Here is a 23,769-nt window from a genome sequence, read left to right on the forward strand (position 1 = left end):
TGCATTTTGTATTCTATCTTATCGTTTTGGCATAGCTAGTATCGTACTAAACTGGTTCATAATATAAACTCTATTTCATTTAAATAAAAACCGGGTCATCACTTACATATTGCCGATTTATAGTGAGTTTTATGTTAATTCCCGTACGGAAGTCCTATAAAACATTTAAGAAACACTATATACTTATCGATTACCCGCCCACCAATCAGCTACCTACACACCTACTTATCATAAAAAAATACTTTTTAATATTTCAAATATTTTCAATAGCAAGCAATGCCTCAAGCGAAAACATCAAAAAAGCTCAGTACAAACAAAATACGGCTGTATAAACATAGATTTCTTTGCCGATTGCTCAAAGGCGGTGAATTAGAATAAAACAAATACAGATAAAATATGTGTGTATCATGCAGCGGGAAAAATTCAAATTTTTGTTCGCCTGTGTCACATACAAAATACAAACATAAAAACATATAAATATATTTTCAAATAATTTATAAATGATATACAATTTAGAAAATGGATTACTTATTATAAGCTTACCTAATATTGACATGACAATAGTGAAGTGGTATGCAATGTTTATTTTTCTTGTGTGTCAGACAACTAGTGTCAGATTTATTAATGCTATTGTCAATTATACTAATATCCGTAACTTCGAAGAGAAGTAAAAATGTTACAAGTTAATATGCGATGGTTAGTGGTATGCTAAATTAAATTAAATAGTGGTATTCTTACGGTGAGGTGTTGTTTTACACGTAAAACATTAAGGGCCATTTTTAAAAATACATTTCAAACACCCACCGTTAAAATATAAAAATGATCTAAGTATGTCGTTTGGTTTCCTAAAGAAAAAGAAAATTATTGTGCATAAAATTTAGTAGGGTCAAATGCTATGTTATTTTATATGCTATTTACATGTTTACGACGGGTTGTCAAGACCCGCCATTTTGTCAAAGGGGTCGCGGGATCAGGACACGTCTTCCTTGGAATTTTAAAGATCCATTACGTCTGTCGTGTGCTCTTAAAAATTTTGAAGTTAACATCTGTCAAGGTATTCATATAAAAATACTTGTCGTTCACCAAGAACATGCATTGTAATATGTAGAATTCAGATTTTCCTTTTTATATTTTTTTAAATATCTAAAAAATAGTTGAGTCTCATACTAGGGCGTAAGTTATGCAAAAAGCCATTTAAAAGTTTAATGCATTATCCCTTCAAATCACAACACTCATTTACGAAAAAATAATCAGTGCATGGTTCAAATCAAATTGGAGCCATTTGAATGAAGTTAGCTTCTCTGTGGCAATTCTGTACATAATTCCCTTTTGTGTGCTTCTTCCATTGACGAGAAGCACAATACTAATTGCTCAAGACAATTTATTGCTTCGTAATCTTACATACAAAGATCTGAGCGGCCATACTATGAAACTCAGATGATATCCTTCTTCATACAATTAAGGTTTATGTTGTCACAATGGAAGAAAGATTTCTCTCTTAACATGAGAAAATATCGTGATTTAACCGTTAGTTGGCTGTAACCATAATACAATATGGGTAAGGTTCCCCTGCAAAGGTGGCGGTCAGACCGGTGATGCTTCGTATGTTAACGAGGTTTACACAATCCAGGTCATAGGTCTGGGCAGAATTAAGAACCAATGCCTGTAGGATGATGAAATAATGAAAAATTGTAGTCATCATCCTATCAGCCGTCTGAAAGGTTCCCCTCCTTAACTTGTTGAAAGCAATGTGTATGCACTATGAGCCTGCAACTTAAATATATATATATATATATATATCTTCCTTATCATATTAAATTTCTACTGAGTGCTTATATTAGTACAGTCAAATTATTATGTGGATGTTAGAAATATATATATATATATATATATTTGGTAGGTATATAAAGTAACGACGATATCGAGGCGGATTTAAGAGTAAAGCCCCTGCGCTCCATTTTGTCTATTTTGCCCTAACATGTAATATTACGGAGGGTTGAATAAAATATATACGATTTTAGAGTGTGCGTCGTTTCCGTCCGTGATGTCTCGTGATTGCTTATTTATTTCCCTTTTCGTGTCTTTTCCTTGTAAATCTGTATTTCGTTGCTAAATCCAAAGGCTTTGCTCCCGAAACTCACGTGATTGGCAAAGATTCCTCTACCATGTTTTTTCTGAATATATTCTTTGTCTTAATTTTGGATATTAGTAGATTAATTTATGTGACAATTTATTATAAAGTGATGTTTGAAATTTCCCACAATGTTGATAAAAATATTAAATTTGAATTGACTTAGCACTCGAGTTAATAATTTTTTCATTTCAGTCATTATTTACCAACACATGCGCGCGACTTCGCAGCTTACATTTCTCATTATGGCAAACTAGCTTTTACCCGCAGCTTCGCCTGCGTGAGTATAGCGCCACCTACACGCGCTAATTTAGTACAACCTAGAAAAGAATACAGGTATTTATCAAATCCCACAGGAACTTTAGTTTTGACCGAGATGAAAAGTTCCTTTTGTGGTTCTCCGGCCTTTTAATTATTTATAAGCTAAATTTTGTTTTAAATTTTAATACAATTGCTCAAGGAGATGAAGCGTGAAAAGGAAATAAACAAACACACTTTTACATTAATTCTATATAACTATGAATATGTGTATAAGTATAATATGTATATAATCGAACAATTATTATTTCAGATACAAATGAAGGCAATAATAAAAAGTTTAAATGGCAACCAATTTTAAACAGAAAATTTTCATTGTTCAGCTAAATTGCTATACAAATATAATCTGATCTAGACGTCCTAATCGTCCATGGAATAGCAGATTTGTGTTCAGATTAATCAGAGATACAAAGCCCTTAAATAATGGCTCTCATCTAGATATTGCGTTTCCAAAAACCGTCTGGTCCCAAACGTTATTTGTATAGGTATATAATAAATTAAACAGGTCAAATGTACAATTTAACCAATCAATGTATGAAAATATTAATAAATGTTGATGAAGCAATAAAAACTGGAACAGTGACAAGTGTGATCTCGCTACCTTTACCTCCGTTAAAAATGATTTATACATACATATAGTGACGTCTATATGCCTTGCGGGGTAAATAGATCTAACTGCGTTGAAAAGATTGAAAGACCACGTTCAACTGTTTGACTTAATGATAGAATTGAGATTCAAATAGTGATAGGTTGCTAGCCCATCGCCTAAAAGAAGAATCCCAAATTTATAAGCCTATCGCCTAGTCACCTTTTACGACATCCATTGGTAAGAGATGGAGTAGTCCTTTTTTTTTTTCTATTGGTACCAAAAACCACAGGGCACTAAATACGGCATCTTAAAAACATTGATAATAAATAAATATGCCAGACAAATCACATTGAGCTACCCAAGGTGTTTGAAACTTGCGTAATAGGATACAATCTTAACTACATATATAAGAATCTGAATACATAAACAACCAAGTCCCAGACGAAATAAAAAAAAATACATTTTCATTGCATTAGATTTTCACTAGACATGACTTGGAATCGAACCCTGTTACCGTGTGAGAGACCAAGCGCACTGCGCCACGAAGGCGTCAGACGCCATCATTGGAAAATAATCTGAGCGGTAAAACAACCAAAAGTTCATAAAGTATAAATATTATTTCGTCACATTAATATATTCATAGTCCAGGTATTCATTTTAGATATGTTTGAACATAATTTTCCCAAAAACTAAGAAAATTCTCATAAAATCCAACGTAGAGAATTTGATATAAAATTCTTAGTCCATCGGCACAAAATGATCACGTCTTTGAAGCTTTAATATCGGATTGAGAGGTAGAAAATAGGGTATCCAAAAATTGTGAAGAAAAAAAAATATATTTCTAAAAGTCTATGCAAGTGACTTCCTAAGCGTTAATGTTCATAAAAAAAAATAATTGCGTCAGTTTTTACCTAAGTGGTCACTCTGAAAACTGACGGAAGAAAACATTTTTATAATAAACCGAGTTTGTAAAATAAATCATTTTTGTACAGAATTTTTGGGATCGACTTTATTTATTTTTCACCAGTCACTTACTCACTCAGACTAAGAACTAAAAATTATCGGTAAGATCTGAGATAAAAACTTGGGTTTTATATATTTTATTTACTATAGTAATACCTATCACTAGAAACAGGTCTCAGTGATACTGAAATGACTGTAACATTTTTTAACCGGTGTATCCGCAAGAGATTTGTATTTATTTGTATTTGTACGAATAAAACCTTACATTTGGTCACTCTATTTAAGAATGAATGACAAAGGAGGGAAAAAACAGTTTGTTGTCCTCGGGGCAAAACAGGGCCGATTTCTATCGCAATACAAAATAAGGATTCCCTTTAGTCGCCTTTATTTGAGGTTTTTTTCAGTTCTTCCCTTTATTATAGTGTTTCAGAGGAGATAATTTAGACTAAAAATCACAGTATTTTATTAAGGTTAGGTACTAGCGCTTCATCCGTTTTAATTATAAGGCTATACGTTTAAATAAAGGTTTTACTCAAATTTGTTCAGTGGAATTTGCGTGAGAGATTAGCAAACATACATACGCACAAACTTTTGCATTTATCGCACTAACATCCGCCTGCGGCTTCGCTTGCTTGTTTATTATTAAGCTACTTTTATACTGTGCACTGTGCTTGAGCGGGCCCTAAAGTAGTGCTGCCATAATAAAATAATCTTGATTGAAAAAACCTCATAATAATAATCCTTTATTAGAACCTACTTAGGTACGCCAATAAAAAAAGTAATTTATTTCTTTCGAATCATGAGAACTTCTGCAAATATCCGCTTGGATTAATTAATTTCAACGAGAAAGTATTTTGTGGTCCACCTGAATATTAGGCTCGCCTCCTCAAGTTAATGATTCCTATATCTTCTACAAATACCTTCCCGTCTATGATTTTATCATTGTGCGATGAATCAATCAATTTTCTATATTAATTTATCACAATGATTCATTAACTCCAGCCCTAATTTGTAAGATTAGAAATATTTATCATTAATCTTAGATACTAATTTTCTGCGAAATTGAAATTTTATAAACGTTTATATCAACTTATAAATGCGAAAGTAAGTTTATGTCTTTGTTTGTTTGTTAGTTTGTTACTTCACGGGTTATTTACTAAATTAATCTTCTTAAAAATCACGAAAGCATATAAACATACGGGTACCTTTCATCCGGGTGTAACTATAGTTCCCGTGAGATTTGAGAAAAACCTGTTAATACTTTTGTACCACTTGTGACCACTGACGCTAAATAAACTGTGAGGCAATGTTCAGACCGTAAAAACTTTGCCAAACCTTCTCACAACATGTGTTACTTTTCACACAATGTCAGATGAAACCGCGGTAAACTACTTGTGGTATACGTAATAGGGCGGCCATTCGTAAGATAAGACTGATTGCGTAGTTCCCATCTTCCATGGGATTTATCTGCTCATTAAAGCATCTCAGTATTGAATTCCTTTAACCTCATTTGTGGAACCTCATTAAGCTTTGCGAAACCCACATTTTATTATGAGATTTTTCCGACGTACCCATCTGCAAGCCTTACTATTGAAATCGTATTCATCATATGAATGAAATATGTAGTTTGTCACATTTCTTTGACAAGCATTAGGAAATTCAAAGTTAGTCAAATTAGAGAAAGAACTGCAGTGGTACTATCTCTCATCTTTGCACCCTACACTGTAATGGTTCCGGGCCAGTTCAGAAATGGAAAGCAAGGTGCAAAACTTCAATGGTACTATTCGAAGAGATATTTGAATATATATTATACTAGCGACCCGCCCCGGCTTCGCACGGATGCACAGCTGATACTAAATATATCTCTATTAGAACTAACTAAAGGAAAGCAAAGCGGCTAAGTCTTGCTCACTTCGCAACGGGCCGTGCAGCAGAAATCGTAATATTTTAATTTCACCACAACTTCAAAACCAAACGTCCAATTTTAATCATTCAACAAAGACCAAATATTATCTACATAAACTGTTCTTATTGATGAAATTATTTATTTTGATAAGGATTAATAGCATGAGTAAAAAAACGCGTTTAAATGTAGACCAAAAAAAAATTCAAGATTTTTAAATAAAAATGTGGTTGTTGTGCCTCACTCGACATAGATAGGTATAGTGTGTCGCGGACTTTTTTGTAGATATTTATAAGATCTACAATTAATTAAAACATTTTATGGTTCTATCTTTTGTAGTTTAGACAGCGTACGCAAAATAAGTAACTTTTTGGTTGATTTTTTTCAGTTTGTGTCCGAAAAATTCAAATATATTACGGAACCCTATTTTTTTCCAAAATAAAATATAGTCTATGTTACTCGTGGATAATGTAGCTTTCGAATGGTGAAAGAATTTTTAAAATCGGTCCAGTAGTTATTGAGCCTATTCATTACAACCAAACAAACAAAGTTTTCCTCTTTATATATTAGTGTAGATGTAGATTTATTTTTGAAATCCGCGATAGAATTCGAACCTTATAGAACGAGCAACTTATTTGAATCCGATACCTTAACCACTTGACAACCGATATAACTCTAATTCCATTGCATTTTCAGCCATTGGTCTGAATTTGTGGATCTGACAGTAAAAGCAAGGTTTTAACATTATAATCACGTCTCCATCCCTAATAATCCCTCGGGGTAGACAGAGCCAACAGTCTGAAAGGCTACACACGAACGTTTTATGCCGTATCTAAGATACATGACAATTAATATTATTAGCCACAAACTTATAAGCCACAAAAATATAGCATTCCATTACCTACATAGACTACGTCGAGAAAAATATAGATACCTAACTTCCGCCAAAACTCTGTCACTAAATTGTTATAATGTGGAAAGTTATTCACTATCATGGATAACTTATTCGTATAAATATTTTAGAACTGGCAGTGCCAATTTTAATAAGTATAATTTAAAACGTCTACTTACATACAATTCTTGTCTGGAAGCAAAAAATATATTTGCAGATTTACAATGTAATTTACTTAAGGGAAAAACTTATAAGCTTGGGATTCTTCATTATGCTAGAAGATTTCATAATATCATAATACGAGTAGGATCTGAATCAGAAGATCACCATTAAGCCATACGAGCTGACCGTGCTAAAATACATATATGGGAAACAAATATCTTAACAAAAATCTAACTTCTTCCCACAGAGTTGCATCTCTTAATAAAAATATCGTAATCCAAGACGCTAAGTACGTATCCAGCATAGGGAACCCTAATAAAAAGAAATGTCCCCGTATCTACTGGTCTGGCACGTAATTACAGCGTAATCCCGTAATAAAGACTGGCAAATTCGCTTTCTGTCGCTCGCTGATAAACGGAAACGGTTATTCCTTTTGGTACCTATTTCCTTCTAACCCCCGAGGCCACCGACGAAAATACGACAGGGTATTATTAAAAGTTTGACGTGTGTGTCCGTTTGTGGCATCAAAGCTCGCGAGCGTATGTTTCTGATTGGTCTTTTTCTTTTACCTGACTGCGACAGAAAGAGGAAAATATTTTCGTTTTACACAAATTCGCGCACATATTGAACGAAAATTCCCGTCAATTTCCCTTCCCGCGGGAATTTCTACACACGCAACTTACACACAGCTTACACAACATAAGGAACCGTCATGGCAAATTTCAAATCTCTTAATCTGACATATCATCTAATATGTCAGTCAATTAACGAGTCAGTGTATTCTTTTTAATATATTTCAGCTCTCCTCCCTGAGGAAGTCCCTGAGAAATTGAAGAGATCAGCCTCCCTGCGAAATCATTGATGTTTTACGCAAGTAACGAAGCAAAGATAATGGAAACATGAGGAATGGAACTTAAAGGTCGATATAACACTACAATCTCATTGTTGTCTCGCTCCCTTTTGTAAGAAATTAATATTTTTTATCCTATTTTTCTTTGCCCAAGTTAATTAGAGATGGATAGATCGGGATTTAAGATAATATAAGAACATCGAACATATTTTTTGTGATTTGTTTTCATTTAAAAGTATTGCCTTTTCAACCATGTTGGTGCAGGTACGTCTAACATTTTCAATTGCTTGGCAATTTTTGACAAAACTAACTTATAATTTTGGCGGGTAGCGGTCATATAAACATTGCCAAACAGAAAAGACTGGACAAAATAAAGAGTGCCCCTACTTTTTTTGTTCAATTAACAAGAAGTTTGGAATAGAACCTTTGTTTCTCTTAGTAATTTGCAACCGACAACATGCCCGATACCTACCGTTTAAAACTTCCTTTATCTTAACGTTTCTAACCGTTTTATTTCTGTTACACAAACTTGTTAACGATCTGCGGAAAGTTCCTGTTCTTCAAGTGTTTATTTTTAAATCTTTTTTCTTATAGATGTATTTACAATTTATTATTTTGTCTAAAACCTTTAGGTACCACACCTAAAATAAATTAGTATTGCCAACAAGGATTGAGCTATAGTACTTACACACTTTTTTATTCCAGTCTCGTCTCAACTAATAAATTATCATAAAAATTCAAACTTCAAATTTGGACGAGCCGTTTCAGTAATGAGGTCTTAGTAAAATTTTATTAGAGTAGAGTTGAAATTAAATTCTGGAATCAAAGTAACCACTTTTATGTAAATAAGTACCAAATTAACCGTCGAAAAGTGGGCTCGTTTCAGACTCAATATTTTGCCATCTTTACTTATAAATCCGCACCGACCAAATACAAACATTTTAAGGGTATATTTTAAAATGGAAATATTTTAGAATTCATGTTGTAGGCTAGCAACCTGTCACTATTTGAATCTCAATTCCATCTTTAACTTTAAGCTGAACGTGGCATTGATGAGACTGTTGGCTATTAGCCTATTGTCTACCCCGTAAGGCGTTAAGTTAAATAATAACGTGATGATATAAATGAATGGATATTTTATAATGAACATATATTTTAAAAATAAATCTTTTGTAGAAATCTAACAATCGAAACAATGAAACAGAAACATTCAAAATTACATGAAAAATTTGATGGTACCTAAAACACAAAAGTCATTTCTTAAAACCCGTTTTTCTATGTTCAATTTAGTATTCATGGCGAAAATTGAATTTTTGCATACATAATATGGAATATGGAACAGGATATAGGGTATTTTTCAAGTGAACGGCGTCGTGGACGAACGCTAGTTAACTTATATTTAAGCCGACCAATAGGCAGTTTAGCTCGAAATGTTTGAATATTCCTTTAATTAAACTTCAGTAATCTTGTTACATAGAATAATAACACTTATGTACTCCCTATAAAGGTATTATACGCGAGTATAAATTCCATACTAGAGCTGAAATTAAGGAGGTTAGGGACTCTATTAAGGCTCGACCTCTCTTTCCAAGTTCATTACTGTCCTTTAGACTCAAAATAATAGGACCCCTGGTTATACATTAATAGTAAAGACCTTAGAAAATTACTGAATACCTTGGTGTAGTATTCATATTACTTTTGCCAACGCTACTCTTATCGAAATCCAACGAAATCAAATTAAACAAACTAGTTTTTTAGTTTTATTCTTTATAATATTGCATACAAAAAGAATTCCCTTATGAGGCAAAGCATTATTTGGCATATGTTTTGTAGTTTAACCACTTAATTTTACGGTTCTTATTTATCACTATCACTACTTAATATAAAGTAAAGTCCCCTAATATTATAAAGTGTTTGTTCCTATATGGGTTTACTGAGGAAGTATATCCATAAATGCTACCCGTTCGAAACAATTTTTAAATATCTCATCGCATCTTTAGAAACATTTGCATTTGCTATGAAAAAATAAGTTACTTAACTTTAAAAATTGACTTAATTGTTTCTCTTGTGCGCAAAAGCAAGATTGTTTATTGTTAGCTACACTTTTTGTTTATGGATACATAAAGTGTAGCTTTCATTCAAACTAATACTATGAGCTAAACATCGTATTTTTTTTTAATGTAGGTATAAACTTGATTAATACCGTATTGATTTACGAGACAGACTGATCATGTGTTGTAACATGGCGACGTTACTTTTTTAATATCCGGTAGTTTATATTCCCATGGAGTAGTCTTGAACGTCTAGCAAGATATTATTATGGTCTAAAACCTCCAGAGCCCTAGTTTACAAGTTAGGCGGAACGACGCAAAATACGTGCGGTCTGTAAAATGTAAAATAGTCTTGCAAAACTTTACAGTTTCACCGCAGAACACTGTCTAGTTTACAGAACTCGTGATATTATTCATATATACAATCACGCCTGGGAAAGCCCAGAGGGGTAGGCAGAGACTATATCTTTCCACTTGCCACGGATCCCTGCGTACTTCTTTTGCTTAATCCATATTCTTAACTCTGTTTGTACAGGCATCGCAATGCTTGAGCGTCGGTTTTGGGTTAAGTAAGTTTTGTTTATTTGTTTGTTACCACTTCTTAGTCAAACTACTAACCGATTTTCATGAAACTTGCAAAGATTAAGCTTGAAGTAGGTATTTACTACCTTAGTACTTATGACGCGGAGCAACAAGCAAAAGATACTCGTAGCAAGTCATATCATAAGTCAACATCTTCTAATCACTTTTTATTAATTCCGAAATTAATCATCGAATTTGCAATGGAAAAGTCCTTTGGTTGCAAAATGGTCCTTAATACATCGTATTAATGCAGTCTTAACGACCCACATGTAGATGCCAGATGGGAAAATATTTTACAGGGTTCCTATCTATATATATTTCTATATCTATAAGAAGAGAAAGTATCTATCTCATCACTACATAGTATAAAACAAAGTCGCCCATTTTGTCTGTAGTCCCTTCGTATGCATAAAACTTTAAAACTACGCAACGGATTTTGATGCGGTTTTCACTAATAGAAAGAGTATTTTCTCCGACAGGTTTTTATATATAATTGAAATACATTGAAACTATATTAGCTGAGTTATAGCGATTTATGTCCAAGAAGTCAGAAAAAAAATCTAATTGAAGATTGCATTTGTGCGTGCGCCGCTTATACCGTTGGATACAAGTAAGAACAATGTATAGCAAAAACATTGGTCTTTATTAGTTCTACAAAAAAGTCCGCGATGACATATATCCAGCTTTTTTATTTAAGTCACAAAAACTACTTTTCTGTATTAAAAAAACATTTAATTCGTTGGGTGATGTTTAACTGGTGATATAACCAATAATACATATATCCTTATCAAAATAAGTAAGTTCATCATCACGAGCATTTAATTTAGATTATTTTTGCAGTTAACAGTGTGTTATTTAGACATATAGTTTAGGAGATATCACGATATTAGTATTGCGGCACGGTACGGGCCGGCCGCGGCGGCGGGGGCAGCGTCCCTATAAAAACGGTACATAAAAAATAAATAATATTAAAAAGTAGGTACTACGACTTTGATCTATACATATAAGACAAAAAAAAATCTGTACATTACTTAAATATTTTTTCCAAAAACTGATAGGGGGGGCGATCAAAGAAGAGTCACAGAAACCAAAAAACATTTTAATATTTTAAACGCGGTTAAGGGAAAGAGAAGTTATTGTGAATTGAAAATTAGTATCCAATATGTGTTGGTGCGTTGACTGTATTTGTCGAAGTAGCGGGATACACGCAAACGAAGTTGCGCGGGTCAGCTAGTAACAGATAAAAGCCAAGATTTCAGACGCGGCAGTGGCTGATGCTGCATTTTACATCGGCCGCCAATTGCAAGCCTTATTGAGCCTTATTTTCCCCGAATCGCGGCCGCCTGTCACACCGGTATATACAGAAAAAATAGAGTTTTTTTTTTGTGTTAGTTCATGATATAATATTTCTTTTATTCCTGTTTGAAATATTGGAAAGAGAGTTTTTCGAGGAACGTTTTTATCTATAAATGCACCTGTGCGAACCGAGGCGGGTTGCTACTTGAAAAACCAAATCAGCACTGAAATTATTAAAATGTAGATAGATCCTCTAGTTAACTGCCTCCAATCATCGGACCATTTAGTGCTAAGGACACGGAGAAGCACAGTATCTCAAATTCCAATATTTGTCTTCGTATTAAAACCCTTTACTTAAATCGGTTCTAAAATCCGTAAATGGTGAGATCTAATTTAAAAAAAGAAAGCAACAGATGAGCAGATTAAAAAAAAAATTCTGTAGTTTCTTTTTAACTTGTATATTAATACGGTGTAATGCACCCCTTCTTATATAGTTCAACATAGGATTTCTCCAAAGAAGGTACATATAAATAAAAGATTGGATTACGCCAAGAACACAGTCTTACTCTAAACGCCGTATTGGAAAAAGTGCTATAAAACCTTATTTCCATTCCTACATATGTATAAAACAGATGCTTCCGAACGGAGTGAATTCAAAACATTTCATGAATAATGTCATAAAACTTTATCTGCCTTTTTAAATGACTATCTTCCTTAATACCCTAGCGTTAATGGACGGACGTCCTCTGACAAGGACGTATTGGTCTACTACGAGTACCATCGTGATATTCACCATCAACCATGAAGGAAAAATTTACCTATTGTTAAGGATGGATGATCAGGTCCGGTAAAACACCAACGTGTGGTTCAAAAAGTCTATTCTGTAAAAAAAAATATTTTTTACAGAATAGACTGATATATAATTCAAACTAACGCAGAGAAAACAGCGCTTGGTTCTATGCGTGCGGACCAAGACAGTTCCAAATTTAAAATTGGCACGAGCGTGCGTCACCGTTAATAAACAGTTAACTTTTTTTAACCAAAATATAAACAATATTGCGCGCCACGCTTTCAAAAAGCAACAATTTTTTTATTAAATATAGCAATAAATGTGTACAATCTAAAATTTTATAACTTTATTTTTACAAAGGAGGACTGAAGTGAGCACGTCGCTTACACCTTTACATATTGGCTCATAATTGCACATTCTGTTGTTCAATGTACAAATGTTATGTAGAATATGCAGGTTTCCTCAGGATGACTTCAATTGCCTTCAGGTTTGTTAAATTAATAGGTTCCTACCTACGGTACGAATCGTTTGAGTAAGTACATAAATCATGAGACAGTCGGTGGCAAGGCTTGGCAATGAGCCCATTGCATGTAAACATGGTTAGAATTTATCAGTATTTAGTATTCTGATACGGGGTTTATTGTGACTGATTAGAAGATTTCATATACCTTAATTCCAATGCATTCCTTACCAAAAGCCGCGCCGACAAACAAATATACAAATACACTTTCGCATTTGTTTTAGCTGTAATTGGATGGAATTTATTTGGGATCACCTTTAGAGCATCGGTTAGTATACAAACTAATGTGCATAACTTCGAAAATAGTCATTGGTACATGGCCGAGGTGGGATTCCAGCGCTTTTCTGTGCATCACTAATTTTAACCGGGCGTCTTACCGATTCGACCACCGACGCCCTCATTTTTTATTGCCAATAAGTAACTAATAATACTTTTATGAGTAGGTTAGTACTAGTGCCGTGTGGTAACCAGGACCACTCCATCTCGTTCCCATGGATGTCGTAAACCTATCACTGTTTGAATCTCAATTCTATCATTAAGCCAAACAGCTGATCGTGGCCTATCAAGACTGTTAGCTCTGTCTACCCCACAAGTGGTATAGTCGTGATTATATGTAAGCATGTAGATATGTATAAGTCTGTGATATTGATTGCCTTAATCAATTGCACCAATTGATTTACTCGATGAAATATTTAAAATATATTTATACTAATATTATAAATCTGAAGAGATTGTTTGTTTGTTTAAACGCGCTTATCTCTGTAATTTCTGGTTCGAATTGAAAAATTCTTTTTGGCTTTAGGGTATATAACATCACGCTGCAACTACTTATAAGGGGCAAAGAACTAATGGAAAATGTGAAAAAACGGGGAAAATAATTCATTTCATTTTTGAGGGCTTCAATGATGTCCAAAATAACTATTCCACGCGGACGAAGTTGCGGCCACAGCTAGTTTAAAATAAAGGAGAAAAGATAGTTAATATTCACCGCAGTACCGCAGTAACTCATTCTGTTATTGGTGTTGCGACGGAACGGTTGAATAATATATGGTGTATATTTTCGAAATCTGCATACAGCACTTTTTATTATGAATGAGTTGAATGTGCCGATGAAACTGTACTGACTCGAAAATCTACCTACGTAGGCAACTGATATATATGTTCAAAGAAGTTTGAAATGTTATACAAACTCTTTCTTGTTATGTTCTTGTTTATCTGTGGTGCGGCGTCCCATGCGCGCGCATCTTGAAAATACATGTCATTCGTGTCCAAGCTATCCTGTGGTTTTATTGTATGATTATTTATAAATATCTATAAATATATCATTTGGCGACGAATGGGATCAATTTATCCACAATATTGAAGGAAAATGGCATTCCTAGGGAACTTACCGATTTTTGATCACAAAGTAAGCGAATGGCTTATATTCAAGGGTAAGTTGACGCAATTTATAAAGATCAACAGCGTTAAGGAAGAAAACCAAAGCGGTATTCTTTTAACTCATCTTGATGAAGAATCATATCGCTTGTTGCGTAATTTAGCGTATCCCTTGGAATTGGACACATTAGGTTTCACAAGATTAATTGAGTTACTCGATAGTCATTTTAAACCAAGACAAGGCTCATTTGTTGACAAGGCGATATTTTACGGAGCTAGTAGAAGTCCAGGCGAGAAATTAGGAGACTGGGCGGCGCGACTGAGAGGTCTGGCAAGCTATTGCGACTTTGGCACCGCTTTGGAAACGAATCTGAGGGATCGTTTCGTCCTCGGCTTGGGCGCCGGCCCGGAACGCGATAAGTTGTTTGAGCAAAATGCGTCGACGCTGACGTTGACGAGGGCTATAGAGTTAGCGGAGCAAGCGGCCTGTGCTAAGCAGGCGAAAGTCATGTGTAAAGAAGAATCTGCTATATTGAAGGAAGAGCCGATACTGCGAGCAAAATTTCAAACCGGCCGAGGCGATCAACAGCGGCCCGGCGCGGCGCGCGGCGACGTAGCGGATATATCATGTCGTTGCTTGGTTTGCGGATTAAAAAATCACACAAGTGACAAATGCCGCTACAAGACTTATAAATGCCAGAAATGTGGTGTCAAAGGCCATCTGAAGAAAGTGTGTACAGCGGCTAAAAAATCGTCCGACCATCAGATTCATCATTGCAATTCGACAATGGAATATCAAGCCCCTGAAAACATTGCCTTGAATTGTGAGGAATGTCAAAATTTTAATTTGAGGTATGTAACCGATAAGCCAATTTTGATTGATGTTTGTTTAGGTGGTAAAATTATTTCCATGGAATTAGATTCAGGCTCTGGTAATAGCGTAATTTCCGAGAAATTGTATGAAAAATATTTTTCAACCTATAAATTGCACCAGAGTTATTTAAGAATGTGCCTATATGATGGAAGTAAAATAATTCCGTTAGGATATTTTACTATTGAAGTGTTCTATAGTAATACAAAAAAGCAATTAAAGATTTTTGTAGTGAGAAATGGAGGTCCTCCTCTATTAGGTAGGGATTTTATGTCTGCATTTAATTTAGTGATAACAAGCGGCTTATGCTCTGTTACAAATAAGAATGAGTTAGAGCAATTACTGGCAAAGTTTTCGAACTTGTGGCGTGACGAGCTGGGTGCGTTTAATAAGTTTAAAGTTAAATTACAGCTTAAGGATAACTCCAATCCTAAATATTTTAAACCACGAAGTGTACCCTTTGCTCTCAGAGAAAAAGTAGAACAAGAAATTGATAGATTAGTCAAGTTAGGTATTCTTGTTCCCGTTAACCATTCTGACTACGCTACACCTATTGTTCCCGTTTTAAAAAGCGATGGTCAAGTCAAGATTGCTGGTGATTTTTCAATTACATTAAACAAAGATCTTATTATTGATAAATATCCGTTACCTCGTATAGAGGAAGTGTTCGCGAAAATTGGAGGTGGTGAACGGTATAGTAAAATTGACTTAAAAAATGCCTACAATCAATTTTTATTAGAGGAATCGTCTCAGGATCTCACTACAATTAATACGCATAAAGGGCTTTTTAAATATACTCGTTTAGTTTACGGCTTGGCGAACGCGCCGGCAATTTTTCAGAAGTCAATGGAGTCGTTGCTTTCAGGCATTAAAGGGGTAAGTGTCTGGTTGGATGATATTTGTATAACCGGATCAGATTCGGATATTCATTTAAAGAGACTGCACGAAGTTCTGAGTAGGCTGAATGATGCTGGATTAAGACTTCAAAAAGAAAAATGCGAGTTTTTCAAGGAAAGCGTACAATACTTAGGTTATGTTATTAGCAAGGAAGGACTTCAAACTTGTCCCGATAAAGTGAAGGCTATTCTAAACGCGCCAGACCCGACTAACGTCAGTGAGGTAAAGAGGTTCTTAGGTGTAGTTAACTATTATAGAAATTTTATCCCTAATGCGTCTTCATTATTGAACCCTCTTCACGAGCTATTGCGAAGTGATGTTCCGTGGGAGTGGGGAGAGCGACAACGGCGCAGCATGGCGGCCGTGCGCCGCGAGCTAGCCTCGGAGCGCGTGCTGGCGCACTTCGACCCCGCCGCGCGGCTCGTGCTGAGCGTGGACGCCGGCCCGGCCGGGCTCGGCGCGGTGCTGGCTCAGCGGGCTGCTGACGGCGCCGAGCGGCCCCTGGCATATGCATCGCGATCCCTAGCGGCTAGCGAACGAAATTACAGCCAAATTCAAAAAGAGGCGACCGCCATTATATTTGGCGTCAAGCGATTTCACCAGTATCTTTATGGCCGTGATGATCCTTTCATTTTAAAAACGGATCATAGGCCGCTAGTATCGATATTTAACAATAAGTCCGGTATACCGATAACTACAGCCTTGCGTTTGCAAAGGTATGCGATTATATTATCGGCTTATAATTATACAGTACAATATGTATCTAGCGAAAACAATGCAGTAGCAGATTTTTTTTCACGCGCTCCTTTACAGGTAAAGTCAATCGACGAAAATGGTAAGGATGTCGACAGTCTTTATGCCCTGAAATTTTTGGACGCGGCGTCACCGGCTACCGCCTTGAAAGATATCATACTAGCGACCCAACAAGATGAAACCATAATGACTGTAGTAAAATATTTGCAGTATGGTTGGCCCAGAAAAATTAGTTGTACGTCTGTTTTACCGTATTTCCAATGTAAATCGGATTTGCAGTTTGAGAATGGTTGTCTTTTGAGAGGACATAGGATAGTGATACCTTCAAAGCTTAGAAATAAGATGTTACAGGAATTGCACGATTCCCACTTAGGTATAACCAAGAGTAAAAGTAATGCTCGTAGTAGAATGTGGTGGCCGGGCATCGACGGCGACATCGAGCGCTGGGTGGGAGCGTGTGCGGCGTGCGTGGCGGCGCGCGGGGCCCCGCCGCGCGACCCGCCCGCGCCCTGGCCCGCCGCCGCCCGCCCGTGGCAGCGCATACACATCGACTATATGACTATAGGGCAAAGGGTATACTTGGTGGTTGTGGATTCACATAGCAAATGGTTGGAGTGTTTGTATATGCACAATGGAACTTCAACGACCGCTTTAATTACTAAGCTTAAAGTATTATTTGCTACTTTTGGTATTCCAGACGTCTTAGTATCTGACAACGACACGAAAATAAATTCTCTCAAATTTAGGTCATTTTGCTCAGCAAATGGTATCAAATATATGACGTCACCTATTTACCACCCTCCTAGTAACGGACAAGCCGAAAACTCTGTCAGAACATGTAAAAAGATGTTAAAATGTATACTTAAAGAAAATTTAAGTCTGTGCGAAATTCAGGAACATCTTTTAGGATATTTATTCAATTATAGAAATGCCGTGCATTGTACCACCGGAGAAACGCCAGCCAAGTTAATGTTTGGTCGTAAACTTCGTACTCGTCTCGACCTTATTTTGCCATCGGAAAGAGAGCACAGCTCAGTGCCTGTGCCGGGTAGGCGATCGTTTGGTATAGGAGACAAGGTGTGGTGCCGATGGTATAGTGCGCGGATGGAAACTTGGCAACTAGGAATAATTAAAGAGAAAGTAGGTAACAAAATGTACAAAATTTTTATAGATAGTTTAGATGAATATTGTATCAGGCATGTTGATCAACTGCTTAATTATACCGGCGGTGAGAATGAAGTAGCTGATGGCCATCTGCTTGATGATGTTTCTTTTTCGAGTCCTGTTACTGCTGTCTCTTCCCAAGAACCGGCTGCGATAACTCAAAGTGATGAAACTCAAATGAGTTCACAACCTCAGCATGTAACAAATAATAGAGACAGGGAAGTTGGCAGAGACTGTGAGGAGGAGGAAAGTGAGAGAATCATTGAAATTGAAAATGACTCCTCAGCCGAGCATAGTTCTGAGCAAGTGCAGGGCGTCAGTAGCGATGCAACGGTGGTAGATCCGCCGGAAACTCTCACTCGCCCTAGACGAAATGTTCCACGGGTTGATTACAGAAAGTATTTGTAATTAATATCTACTAATTTAACAAGTTGTTATTTTTAGTTTAAATGTATCTAATAAGTATTATGATTAATGTACATAATTTTCAACAGGTTCTTAAAATAAGTGTGGAGGAATGATATATATGTTCAAAGAAGTTTGAAATGTTATACAAACTCTTTCTTGTTATGTTCTTGTTTATCTGTGGTGCGGCGTCCCATGCGCGCGCATCTTGAAAATACATGTCATTCGTGTCCAAGCTATCCTGTGGTTTTATTGTATGATTATTTATAAATATCTATAAATATATCAGCAACTCTATATATTATGGAACAACAAAAATTTATTTATCTTTATACAGATATTACAACTACTACTACAATATTATACACCTTCCTCCTGGCTTTAGTCCCAGTTGCATCCTCACCACTCTGGAGAGGAGCCCGGGGTATGCTTTTGACCACAGATCCTAGATTAGGTGAGTCAGGTTTTTACACGAAGCGACTCTCGTCTTACCTCCGCAACCTTTGCAGGAGAACCTCACCCGTATTGGATCGATCATGGGTACACATCCAGTTGTGTGCATGTTGCATGCAGTGCATGTATCGGTATGTATTCTAACTAACTAACTTCGAAAATAGTCATTGCCTTTCTGCGCATCACACATTTTACCCGGGAATCTTACCAACGGCGCTCTTAGTTCAATATTACCTATACACCATTTTTAATTTATTAAAATGTTTTACCCCATTTATTTGTTGTTTATTAAGAACAACACTAATATAATCATAGTTTTTCATATTTTAGTGTTATCTTATTAATTGTGCATATGAAATGCACCTTTCAATAGCTGAAGGGAGATAATGACAATAAAATAACCGTTTTACCAGTTTCTTTAAAAAACAAAACACTTTACCCACCTACCTATGTACTTTGGTTTTCTTTCTTCGGAGTAGAATCTTCTGTTCATTAGTTATTAAAAAAGCCACTACGACCTACTCCCATTTCAGCACAATTGCAACCACAAAAAAGCGAAACAAAAAAATCAAAATTCCTAAATTTCTGGTTTGTTGGTAAAACTTATTACGTATTCTCGGTAAAAGTATATTTTCAAACTTCGTACTGTCAACTAATTAAAATTATGAAGGAATTTAAGAAGGTAAATAAATATACAAAGGGGGATTTAATCATAAACTTTATATACGCTTAAACCATTAAACCTAGTTATTGTTTCCTCGAATTTTCGACAAACGGTGAATCATATCTTTTGAAATATCTCTTCACTTCTCTGTCGCCTCTTAGGTGTCGTTTAACTTCTGTATTTAGTACCCTAATTATATCTGCAGTGGACGCACTAAAGGGCACTAAACGAGCGAGACCAATGAAAGATTCACGTTCTTTATCCAATTCGTCAGCAAGCTAAAAAAAAAATATTTCCTTTCTTGATTGTATTGTCAGGCACTTTAATAACAATAGTCTTCGCAGCTCGCGGCTAACTGTAATACTCGAATAGCTACAAGGCCCGAACCTTTATTAATAGAAATTAACAAAATCAGTTTAGTAATTTAACTGTGAAGAGATAACAAACAAACAAACTTACTTTAGCAATAATATAAGTTGAAATGTTACTGGCTGGATTAAGGCCCTTAGCATAGCTGCGGACTCGCAATTGTAAAGTTGTGAATTGAATGTCATAATTGACATGCAAAATAAAAAGACTAGTATTATTTCGAATGTTACATTTTAAAAAAAACTTTTCAGGATTAACTTTATATCTTACCGAGAAGGCTATTGTAAATAGAAAACATTTCACTGAAAACCAATACATTACTTGTCCATAGTGTTTCACAAAAACGCGTTATCGCCAATAAATTCTTGTAACATTTTTCAAACAATGCATTTACTACACAATAACTGTTAAAGAATAACGATTTCATGCACCTATCGCTATAGTATAATGTAACGCAATTTGACATAAAAATGTAAGTAGTTTTAAACCTCTAATAAAAAAAACGCTAGGTATAGAAATAGGTTTTCGTTCGGCCCATTATTTTCAGCTCGTTTAAGAAAAAAATGCTCTTGATATTTAAAGATAAAAAGAAATAAAATAACAATTTAACAAGTAACAATGAATTTATTTCATAAAAATATTTTCGTCAATTTTATTATGATAAAGTATAAAAACTATTTATTAATACACGCATATTAGGTAGATTTTAGAACAAATCTCTTCTGTCGTAGTAGGATAAAAAACGGTTTCCAATAATAAGTTTAAAAGAAGAGAAGAGTTTTGCAAAAATTAGCATAATAAGCGACTTAATTGTGTTGTTATACAATTGCATGAAATAATCCCATGAAGAGTTTATGTTCGGCACCCTAATACTATCCGAAATGATATACCTATGTTTCATAAAATGGACACTGGCTACAAAAAAATTAGGTCTGCCTTTACTACCTACAAGGCGGTAACAGTATTTTTGTTAATTCCCGAAGGCTCTGCTCTGGGCAAAACCTTGTGTCTACATTTATTGTGTGTATAAATTGGGAAAGATATTTTTTTAAGGAATTGGAAAACCCTAATAAAAACCTAGACACTTAAAATTATAAAATACTTCTAGCATCAAAATATGATGATAACCTATAATGCTTACGTGAATTATCATTTTTAATATTAATGCCGTAATTAAAAAGAATACAAGATTAAAAGATGTGCCATATAATGTGATTTAATTTTGTTTAGTGATGTTATTATTTCACCAACGTTTATTTGGTCATTAGTTATTTCACCAAAGTTGTCATGAGTGTAAATTCAGAAGTACTAATACAAATAATTTTGTTAACATCGTGGCTTTTCACATGAATTAAATTCGCGTGACGCGACGGTCGAAACGATGCGAACCATCCATCGGTTCCCGATGCGTCTATATATTTACGATTTTTGCATAGATAGAAAGCTACCCTTGTACTGTGAGCAAGGTATTGGCGTACTGGAATTCCGGGCTATTCTCGTACTCCGACATGTCTAATGCTACTTCGCAGCTCTCCCGGACCACGGGCCGGGGGTCCTTTAGATATCTGAAAAAAACAAAATATACATATTACTTTACCATAACAATGTGTATATACCATACTAACGACTAATTCCCAGTTTCCCGATTTTAACCAAACCGAAGAATAGGCATAAAATTTTTGAGTTTACGTGAATAGAAAGTTGACTTTTTGTCCTTCAAGGAGAAACCCAGGATCCATCTAAAACCATTAAACAGGAGTGGATATGTAGTTATTACTATTACACTAAATAACTCCCCTCTGTCTACCATGACCCGGTTATTAGAGGTACCTAACATAATTTGAATTAAGACTTGTTGGTATTTTATGGAGTGGTCATTTTCTAAAATACCAGGAACCTCACAACAATAAATAGAGCACTACATAGGTTAATAAAAATAATTTACTTACTTCTTCAGAACTGCAGTACATTCTTCAGTGGCAATAGAGCCAAGAGCCTCTGCTGCCTCATGCCGAACCATTTCATGCTCCGCTGTGTCTTCCAATGTTTTTATGAGGAATGGCACACTCCTCTCATCCTGCATTTGACCAAATACAAATGCTACTTCGTGTCTGAATAGGGCACTGGTTGCTTGGAATCCTAGAATTTGAAGAAAAAGTAATATTATTGTAATGTGTAGGTTATATCAAATATTGTGAAGTTTCTGGCAGAGAACACATCCACTGGTGTTTATCCTGGCTATATTTTTTATGTGGTAGGGCCCTTGAACACAAAGTCGAACTTGCTTTATTAATTATATAGAATATAGAAAACTAATAAATCATCACTTGCACCTTTTCTTTTCATTAGCAGTAAAACAGGAAATAACATTTCAGCTGATAATGCACTTAAAAAGAAAACAAACTATATAAAAAATATTAAAAATAAAAAAAACAATCAATACCTTTTCCTAATGCATTAATACTCTCAGTTGTTGCCATGTTTCTCAAACTGAACATGGCCCTGTATCTCTCATACAACTGCCTGCTTTCATCCATCAAAATAGCAGTTAATTTCTCCACATCATTATCCGCACTCGGAGGAGCTGGGTCTATAGAAGAATACGGACTTTTTGATAGACTCTCTTTGCTACCATCTCCAGCTACCCAATTGAGCCGTTCTAAAGCTATCTGACAGGTCTCTGCTACTTCGACCGCTGGGTCATTTTTATATTTCTCTAGTAGCGTTCGTAGATCAGGGTCACCAATTGCACCGAGTGCCTCACCTGAAAATTACAAATAATTTGTATCAGTTTCACCAATTGTCATAACATCAATGACAGGCATACAATCCAGCAATAAAATAATGGTAAAAGAAAGCTGTTACTTTGTAAGATCCAAGGAAATTGTATGAAATGAAAACTAGGGTTCGAAGTGAAGAACTAGGGTTCGAGTACTGTATGTCTTATATTTTATATACCTTTAACTCACTACAAGTTTACAATAATTTTAAAATGCAATAATTGTAATCATAAAGTACCGTAATCATCTTATCAAATACGTGATGATAAAACACTTAACAAGTGAATCTTACCGGCCTCGTGGCGGACGATCGGATCCTGATTTTTATCTTCTAACACACTCCTGAGGATGGGAATAGCTTTTTTATCCTGCATTTGCCCTAAACAATATGCTAACTCATGTTTCAAAAGCACAGATTCGTCAACAAAACATGTACTAATGCATTCTATAGCGGTGCTCCCACCCAAGTTTCTGAGAGTGAAAAGCGCTCTAAAACGCTCTTTCATAGGTCTGGAAGGATCATTTAAGACCTTGCCGATATTCCTTACAGCATTTTCACTTACTTCTGCCATTATATCGAACTGAATTTAATAATTTTATCACGAAAATACACGAAATACTAAATGGTATGCATACAGTGTTTACCTTGTTTGTGGCTTGTTTTCCAACACATGCAGTGCACGATGTGTAGTATGACAACACTTACGATAAATTTACCCTAATCTTTTTCTGAATATCCCCAAAATAGTAAAGTAAAAGTTATTTCAGGCTTTGGAAGCCCACACCTTCAAGCAAGTTGAAAGTTTTATTACGAATATGAAACAAAAATGTTAGTTGTAACAAAATTCTAAAATGGATTATTTTTAAACTAAAACTCCCTTAACATGGGGATAAAATTCTTATGTTGGCAATCCCGTATGTGTTAATGTCACTATTGTCACTGACAAGTCTCCATCTACGAAACTTTTTTTGACGAATGTCTTAGGCTA

General features: G+C 35.3%; 2 protein-coding genes across 2 annotated transcripts; one reads left to right on the top strand and one right to left on the bottom strand.

The window, feature by feature from the left end:
* Positions 1-14,206: 14,206 nt before the first annotated feature.
* Positions 14,207-18,753, top strand: LOC132902339 (uncharacterized protein K02A2.6-like). The gene is made up of 2 exons (XM_060946973.1): positions 14,207-17,711; positions 18,561-18,753. Exons 1-2 carry the CDS (start codon positions 14,417-14,419, stop codon positions 18,566-18,568), a joined length of 3,303 nt encoding a protein of 1,100 aa, XP_060802956.1. The 5' UTR covers positions 14,207-14,416; the 3' UTR covers positions 18,569-18,753.
* Positions 18,754-20,604: 1,851 nt separating this feature from the next.
* Positions 20,605-23,456, bottom strand: LOC106142478 (deoxyhypusine hydroxylase). The gene is made up of 4 exons (XM_013344241.2): positions 23,073-23,456; positions 22,444-22,764; positions 21,950-22,139; positions 20,605-21,565 (listed from the first exon to the last, which is right to left on the bottom strand). The coding sequence occupies exons 1-4, from the start codon at positions 23,350-23,352 to the stop codon at positions 21,445-21,447; spliced, it is 912 nt and encodes a 303-aa protein (XP_013199695.1). The 5' UTR covers positions 23,353-23,456; the 3' UTR covers positions 20,605-21,444.
* Positions 23,457-23,769: the final 313 nt, after the last annotated feature.

Source organism: Amyelois transitella, chromosome 12, assembly GCF_032362555.1.
Source record: "Amyelois transitella isolate CPQ chromosome 12, ilAmyTran1.1, whole genome shotgun sequence".
In the NCBI taxonomy this organism is placed as follows: domain Eukaryota; kingdom Metazoa; phylum Arthropoda; class Insecta; order Lepidoptera; family Pyralidae; genus Amyelois; species Amyelois transitella.